The sequence below is a fragment of the Triticum aestivum genome, chromosome 4B, assembly GCF_018294505.1.
Source record: "Triticum aestivum cultivar Chinese Spring chromosome 4B, IWGSC CS RefSeq v2.1, whole genome shotgun sequence".
NCBI classification, from domain to species: Eukaryota; Viridiplantae; Streptophyta; class Magnoliopsida; order Poales; family Poaceae; genus Triticum; species Triticum aestivum.
Genome location: NC_057804.1, coordinates 15,035,315 through 15,043,391, shown reverse-complemented (window position 1 = coordinate 15,043,391; position 8,077 = coordinate 15,035,315). Strand labels below are relative to the sequence as shown.

Sequence of the window (8,077 nt, the reverse complement as noted above, 5' to 3'; positions counted from 1 at the left end):
CTTCCCCGTGGCCGTGGCCGTGGGAGGAGCTGCCACTTCCCCGGGGTAAAAATGGATCGGGAGACTCCGCGCCCCCCACCCGTATAAATACACAGACCCACTACCAGCAACCGCAAGCCAAGCCCGACGGCTTTCCGGCGGTTTTCGCGGCGGCCGAGTGCTCATCCGTGGGCGGTTTCCGGCGGATTTTGTGCTCTCCTCTCCTGGTTCTCCTCGGCCACCTACCTCGGCAAGCATTTCCTTGCCCACAACTGCCCTGCTCGTCTTCCACCTCGCGCCCCGCTCGACTTAAGAACGAGACTCTGGTCCCTGGCAGAGCCTGGATCGAGGCGAATGCGCTGGGAGCGGCGGCGGCCATTGTAGTTGGAGCAGCGGTTTCGGCTCGATCCGGCCGTCCGAGGACGTTGCTTTCCGGTGAGCTTTTGGCCCGTCGCTGATTATTCTTTAAAGCTACACAACAAAAGCTTGCGCGGCAGTTGCCGTCTTTTCCATGGTTGGTCCTTGGTCATGGCCTGCCTGCTCCACAGGTGCTCCGTCCGTCCGTCCGCCCGAGGGGATGCTGCGCAACAGATCGAGGAGAGCGGTTGGTGCCGGAGGCGGGGGCGGAGGAGGTCTGATGCCTCAACCTGAGCCCCTCGCCGCCGCCGCTGCTCAGTCTTCTTCTACTTCCCCGACGCCGTACATGGCGCTGCCGCAGGCCGGGTTCCTGGACGGCGCGGAGCAGGGGCCGTCCTCCTCCATGAGCCCCACCTCCATTCTCGAGACCAAGCACTTCTGCTGCTCCGCCCTGCCGCCCTTCCTCTCGGAGAGAAGCCTCAGGAAGGCGCACATGGAGATGGCTGCTCCGGAGCCGGCAAGCGTCGGCCTCGCCGACGTGCTCCGGGAGCACGGCGGCGCCAAGGCCGGCGGCCGCAAGGTGGTGTTCGGCTCGCAGCTCAGGATCCAGGTCCCGTCCGGCAGGGCCGCGGAGCTGGTGTCCTCCCCGATAGAGTTCGGCGTCAAGAACCGGGACGCCGTGCTCTCCCCGGCCAGGAGGTTCCTGCCGGAGGTCGTGAGCTCGCCCACCGCCCGGGTGTTCGCCGCCGGCGTCGCCCCCGGGGAAGCGGCCATGTCGGAGGACTACACGTGCGTCATCTCCCGCGGCCCCAACCCGAGGACCAGGCACATCTTCGACGACTGCATAGTCGAGAGCTGCGGGGATGCGCTCGTCGACAAGGCGGACAGCGGACCGGGCGGCGACGCCGTGCCGGCGAGCGGTTCCTTGAGCTCTTGCCATGCATGCCGCAGGCAACTTGCAGGGCATGCCAATGATACCTTCATCCATCGGTGAGCTTTCTCTCTGTATGTATGCGGATCTCTTGAAAAATTTACTCGCCATTTTACTAATTTTCTTGTACCAAATATGGTTTATAGACACTGCATATATGTCGATGATTGATTGATGTGGCTGTTTCTGCTGCTTGCTCTGCTTATATAATGATAATGATATGTGCGAATGGTCTGTTCATGCTAAATATAAGATGATCTCAAAGCTTGGATATATTCATTTTGACAGCATGCGTGATCTGCTAGATGTGCATTCACATCATGGAGCAGAATGTAATTTCTGAATATACTGTCACAACTAGTAGTATGCATCAGATGCAGAGTAGATGGAAGGCAAGGGAGGGATAAAATCATGCACTGACATCAAATTCTCGGTTTGTATTTACTGCTAGTATTTGACATGGAGTGCTTCATCATTGCAAGTTTTATGTATGTAATCATCAACTCGACGATTGTTGATATATACTAGCAGTATCAACATAATACATCTGCACTGTACTTCATCAAGATCATGACAGTTTTATACTATGCCAATAATATATCTTCGTGGATGGGTCTGATTCTTCTTCATTATTGGAGCTTATTTAGTAGATAGAGTAGGCCTTGTTTGGTGCGAACAAAATAAAATGTTTCCCTCCAATCCAAGGGGGTTGTTTTGATTCCGCATCATATCGCTTTCACGTAGAAAACTATGCAAAAGAAGCTCATTATCCTAATGTTGGGTCCCCTGGGGGATTATGTTAACAACAACTTCCTAGGGATTAAACTATTTGGCATCCTAATTGATGATGTTGCTAAATGCTAAACCAGGTCCCTGTCCCAAGCCTACTCCTGACCATGACCCGGTCCAGCTATCATCGTCATTGCAAATACAAAAACATAAAAATCGCATACTATATGCTTGCTAGTTTGACAGCCTTATGCCAAAAGATTATACTGAGTTGAGTTTGGTTTGATAGGAAAGGGATCTGTGCCATGTCTTTGTTCATGGATTGAAGTGATAAACTCGAACCTGGAGATGCGCTCAAAAACTTTTAGCCGGCCTCACGATTTCAGATGCTATCTTCTCGATCAGAGCAGTTTTATTTGTGCCCGCGCTTTGCTTTGCACAAAGAGCATAACATGAACATCAAATGCCCCCAAAAGCTATGTGCTTTTTTTTAATAACTCACTCATCAGTTGGCATTATTGGCACATTTCTGCGATATAATATAATTGGTCCTTTTCTTTCTTTCTTTCTTCAGGGGTGGCAGAGCATTCTGCAGCGACGAGTGCCGGTACCGGGAAATGATCTTCGACGAGGCGGTGGACAACCTGCGCTAGCTAGCTAAACGGGCGAGGGACGGTGTGTTTCACAAGAGAATTTCATTTCAGTGGAGGAGAAGGCATGCATGATGGCCCTGAATAACCGAGATGGGAATTATTATTTTCCATTTTTAGTTTCTTCTCGACTTTGCAAGACGTGCTGGATGATGATTTTTGGTCATGGAGAACAGAATGATTTTTGGTCTTTTGCCGCGGATTAAAAGACCTTTGCCCTCTGAATCACTGAAAGATGTTCGACGTTCTAGTTAAACGAAATGAAATTCGATGCCAGTGTTCTATCCTACCCTGTGCTGCAAATCAAATTTTGGCTATTAGATTTAGAGGTGACATGGAGGCATTTGTCCCAGAATGCACTCTGAAAGAAATTGTGTTCACTAAACTATTGGGAAAGCAAAATCATCCGCATGGCCCTTTTGACATATCCACTGGATCAATCATCAAATTTTCTGGGTCTTTTTTTCAATCACCATCAAACACTTTGCTTTGCCTTGCTTGCTTATTCATCAAAAAGGGAAGATGGAACTGAAACCAACTGCACCTTGTTCAGTGATTCAGGGGGGCCAAAAGTAGCCATCTTGAAAAAGATTCACAGGTTTGTGTGTTTTGCCATGGCCCATGCGATGGGGGCCGATCATCACTTGTACTAGTAATAAAATGAAATGCAGCAGCCCGGACCGGCATAATGAGAGCTCAACATACAGCTCCTAATCATCACACTGTTTTTGTAAAAAAATCGGTGGGTGCACTGCTGGTGCTGGGCCAAACATGATTATGAATTATGATTGTCATGCCATTATTCATGGGTGAGTGAGTTCTGCTTGTACTGCTGTTGTTGTTGGGTATCCATCTTTTCTTTGTCTTTTGGTTGCTGTTACTACTGCATTATTGGTGCTGCTGGTACTGCTTTTGACCCCCGAGGAATCATGGGCTAAGGGGTTAATCTCAGCTTTTGACCCCTGATAGGTTTTATTAACCTGGCAGGTCACTGCATCTGATTGTTCATAGGTTCTAAAGTTGAAGACTGAAGCATTTTTGTATGGGAATGTTCCCAAGCAGGTCTCTGCTGCTGATGGAACTCCTTCAGCAAACATGATCAGACTACATTACATACTGGCAATCATCACGGCTTCAGATTTGAACTTGTTATTTTTTTTATTTTTATTTTAGGGGGGATTTGAACTTGTTATTTACAGTGGAGGCTTACACGACACAAAGTGGCGAGCGAGCGAAACATCGGGCGCGAGGATCACGCGAGCGGTGGACGAGGGTCGGACGACAAGAAGCTGTACACCGCGGCGTCCACGGCCTCGCCGGCGCCGGCGCCGGGGCGGACGATGTAGCTGCGCAGCACCCCTTCCCTGTGGAACCCGGCCTTCTCCAGCGCCCGCTGCGACCGCGCGTTCCCGACGTCCGTCACCGCCTCCAGCCTCCCCAGCCCCGGCAGATCCTCGAACACCCTCCCAACCACCTGCGCGCGTCCGTCAAGAACACACCAAGTCAGTCAACCGCCAGGCTGGACTCCCGGACCGGAGCTCCGCCGCCAGCGTTACCAGCTAGCAGTAGTGGGTTACCATCCTGATGGCGGCGGAGGCGACGCCGCGGCCCCAGTGGCCCAGCGGCCGGAGCGACACCACCGGGCCCTCCGCCTCCTTTTGCCGCCGCGCGTCGCCGTCGTCAAGGTCCATCGCTCCCCGCCTGCCTCTGCTAGTGTAGTATGATTGTGATCTTTGGCGATTGAGAATTTACGTACGAGTCAATCAGAGCAGCCAACGACACCTACTCCTTATTCAATTCAAAAATGGTTCTGTCACTCGTAATTTTGGCGCCCGATCCGAGCGGACGACGCTGAACATGACCATGTCCCTGGGCCGGCCCTTGAGCACGACGTAGCGCCGGAGCAGGCCCTCCCTCACGAACCCGGCCTTCTCCAGCACCCGCTGCGACGCCGGGTTCTCCACGTCGGCCACCGCCTCCAGCCGCGCCAGCCACAGCCACTCCGCGAACGCCGCCGCCGCGGCCATCCCCACCGCGCGCGTCGCGATGCCGCGGCCCCAGTAGCCGTGCGCGACGCGGTAGCCCAGGGACGCCCTCGACGACGACGCGCCCTCCTCCTCCCCCGCGGGGCCGCAGGGCTTGACGGAGATGGATCCCACCGCCACGGCGCCGAGGCAGATGGCGCGGTACCACGGGTGCGGGAGGACGTGGTCGCGGATGTAGCGGCGGGCCTCGTCGACGCGCGCGTAGGCCTCGCGGCGCTGGAAGAGGACCACGCGCGGGTCCGACGCCCACGCGAAGAGCGCCTCCGCGTCGGCCTCGGTGAACTCGCGCAGGGTGACCTCCGTCTCCGGCGCCGGCTCCCGTCGCTGGTGCTCCATGCTTCCTCTCCCCTTTGTGGCGTGGGTGTATTATTTATGTGTGGATGAGCCGGCGATCTTGACCGGACAAAGAAGCTACTCGCCGCGGTTTTGAATCGACTCCAGAGTGCTTCAGACTGACAGACGGGAAATGCATGCCCCCGGTGAATATTTTTTTAATCAGTCTGACTGATTTTTCATTTGGTCTAGGTTGGATTTCTGGTCCAATGGTACACTGACACGTGTGAGGGCGCTGGTTTCCACTGGTTCCTCCCTTTGTTGGTCTGATAGAAACAAGGTTACCCTTTCTAGATATATCCGTTTGGCCGACAAGTAATACGGATTGAAGCCAGTATCCAATTTGTTCATATACAAAAATTGAAAATAATGATACCAAATGATTTATTAGTACTACAAATTTTGATTCAAACATAGCTACCCCACTCTTCCAAAATCTATAAAAGACCGAGAAATACGAATGAACAGAAAACTCTACATTTTAATTCTACTAGTAAGCTTGCACGTGCAACGCACGTCTTCATTAACACATAAATGATACTCTTTTACATGCAACAAAGGCATACATATTGTTACTTTTACTGTTACAATTAACGTATGGAAGCGGAAATATCATTCAATTCATCTATTTCTCCACATTCTGAACATGCAAATCAGCAAATAAATCACGAAAAAACATTACAATTCAATTGCATAACACAGTAATTCATAACTCAGAAAGTTCATGTAACATACTAAAATTACATAATCAGCTAATAGGGTTCCAAAGTAACAAGAGAGGTAAATGACATGACAAAATAACATCACATGAATTTCAGTTTTGTTGATTCATTTTTCATATCTTTAACTCAAATGTCCAATTCCCCAATATCATCCAGCAAGGCCTCCAACTCTGGTTCATCTAAGCAAGCAAAATATTTCTAAAGAAAATCTGCACCACCGCCAAATATCTCACTGGTGTCTTCTCCAATGCACCACAATCTTGACGGGACACTTGAATATGTTGCTGATTTCCTTGAAAGAAGACACACATTCTGATGCACAAGGCAAGATGCTCTGCACGTCCAGGGTCCAGCCTACAACAAATATGCTTGAACACAGCTTCCAACTTGCAAGTAGGTGGTAAAATCAAGAAAATACGAAGGTCATCCTTTTAGAAATTGGAGGTCTTCGACAAGGATTTCATAGTTTCTCTCCTCATTTTAGGTATTGTAAAGAGTGAAAATGTTACATAAGTGTTAGCGTTATATAATCCAATTCAAGTCTTAGTATCATAAAATATTTTTTGATGACCCTTAACACTTGCAAAAAACACTCACTGCCAAACATAAAATTGTTCAGATGTCTTACCAAATACTTGTAGAACTAAAAAAAACAAATTCATGGCATAAATTTCAAAATTAACAACAAAAATAATGTTGAAGAAAATGTAAGTATAATTAAAATTGAAGTGAACTTGACATAATTCAAAATCAGAACCTTTATATGGCTGGCAATGAGTCATCCTATATAGCAAAATATGAGTGTCGGACAAAATAGCTCTCATTAGGTACTCCATGAAATTAAACATCTAGAGACCACAAGTTGAATGATTATGAAATTTTGATATGTTCAGTAACAAATACCGATAAAAATCTTAATAGTTTTATAAAACTTTCAAAATAATTTTGACTGGATACTTTTTTAACCCTTTTTGTCTATGTAAAATGATTGCACCCACGTAGTCAAACTGGTCACACCTGATAAAAAAGAATTGGACAAAGTCAGACGCTAAATACAAACCAAATGACCAAAAAGGCTATTGATAAAAAAATGAATCGGACAACACGGGATGCTATATCTGACTTGACCAAAAGGGCTAAAAACCCAACTCAAAAAAGAAAAGGAAGAAAAAAGGACACACCGAACGCCCCTCTCAGTTCTCCTCGCCTCGTCACCTACCTTCCCCACCCTTATCCCTTCACTATCTCCCTTGCTCCCTATTCCATGGTGGCCAGAAGCCCAGAACTCTCTCTCTACCTCCTCCGGCCGCCCCTCCTCTTCGTCCCACCGCCGTCGCGAGGTCTCGCCCTCTCCCCACTCTTCTCAGCTCATCCTCGTTGAATCGATCGCCGAAGTGCCCGAGGATCCGCTCGAGGTCGGCATGGTCGCTGGGCGCGGGACGAAGGCCGACGCGGAGGTGCGGAACTCGTCTCCACCAGATTGGCGGCCGTGGCAATCATCCGTCGCAACCTCCGCGCCCGGTGCTTTCATCTCCATCTCGCTCGTCGGCAGCTCCCACCACCCTGTGAGTGCGACTGAGCTGCGCCCTGCCCTGCCCAGGTGGGCCAGTAGTTCCGCGGTGGCTGGTCCCCTGCAAGTGCAAGCCGGCGCCGGTAGACGACCTATTGCCCACTTCGGCTTTCATATCTGCTTCATCTCCCACTTCTGCTAATCTATGATTGCTATCCATTCATGTATAGTACATAACTGCATATGTAGCTCAGTAGTCTAAGTTTAAGCATGAGAGTCATTTTAGAACCTCAAGAAAAATTAGAAGTTGGGGTGATCCTATTTTCGTACTGTCTAATCTTGTCTAAGCATCTGAATAACAAAGGGCCACTTAATTGGATGATATTTTCACACCATTTATCAGGGAAGCCTTTTTGTCTAAGCATCTGAATAACAAAGGGCCACTTAATTTTGTCATAGGCTTTTTCAAAATCTACTTTAAATACCAACGCATCTTCTTTATCTTTATGAAAAGTGTGCAAAGCTTCATGAAGTATGACAACTCCCTCCATAATGTATCTCCCTTTAATGAATGCAGTCTGCGTTCTGGAAATGACAGGCGCAACACATTTTGTCAACCTATTCATCAGGACTTTTGTAATAATTTTGAAACTCACATTAAGCAGGCATATAGGCCTGAACTTTTGTATTTGCTTGGCATCATTTGTTTTAGGGACAAGGGTAATAATGCCATAGTTAATCCTGGCAATGTTAATATCACCCCTGGCAAATCCCTCAACTAAAGCTTTAAGGTCCCACTTAACCAACTCCCAAAAATCCTG

The 8,077-nt window shown here is 49.0% G+C and overlaps 2 protein-coding genes across 3 annotated transcripts; one reads left to right on the top strand and one right to left on the bottom strand.

Annotated features, from left to right (window-relative positions):
- Positions 1 to 2,935, top strand: LOC123090607 (FCS-Like Zinc finger 8). Of its 2 annotated transcripts, XM_044511923.1 has the most exons (3): positions 2 to 414; positions 528 to 1,326; positions 2,571 to 2,935. In XM_044511923.1, the coding sequence occupies exons 2-3, from the start codon at positions 557 to 559 to the stop codon at positions 2,647 to 2,649; spliced, it is 849 nt and encodes a 282-aa protein (XP_044367858.1). In that variant the 5' UTR covers positions 2 to 414; positions 528 to 556; the 3' UTR covers positions 2,650 to 2,935. The 2 variants fall into 2 exon arrangements, with proteins under 2 accessions (XP_044367857.1, XP_044367858.1); XM_044511922.1 differs by having other exon boundaries at positions 1 to 1,326.
- A 710-nt stretch (positions 2,936 to 3,645) lies between these two features.
- Positions 3,646 to 5,122, bottom strand: LOC123090605 (uncharacterized N-acetyltransferase p20). Its single transcript, XM_044511921.1, has 2 exons — positions 4,224 to 5,122; positions 3,646 to 4,120 (listed from the first exon to the last, which is right to left on the bottom strand). The coding sequence occupies exon 1, from the start codon at positions 5,025 to 5,027 to the stop codon at positions 4,440 to 4,442; it is 588 nt and encodes a 195-aa protein (XP_044367856.1). The 5' UTR covers positions 5,028 to 5,122; the 3' UTR covers positions 3,646 to 4,120; positions 4,224 to 4,439.
- Between the last annotated feature and the right edge of the window lie 2,955 nt (positions 5,123 to 8,077).

What these genes read in the sequence shown, in the direction of transcription:
- LOC123090607 (XM_044511922.1), top strand. Translation starts at nt 491, where the DNA reads ATGGTTGGTCCTTGGTCATGGCCTGCCTGCTCCACAGGTGCTCCGTCC. An exon ending in AATGATACCTTCATCCATCG is followed by an intron (nt 1,327 to 2,570) that starts GTGAGCTTTCTC and finishes TTCTTTCTTCAG; the next exon opens with GGGTGGCAGAGCATTCTGCA.
- LOC123090605 (XM_044511921.1), bottom strand. Translation starts at nt 5,027, where the DNA reads ATGGAGCACCAGCGACGGGAGCCGGCGCCGGAGACGGAGGTCACCCTG.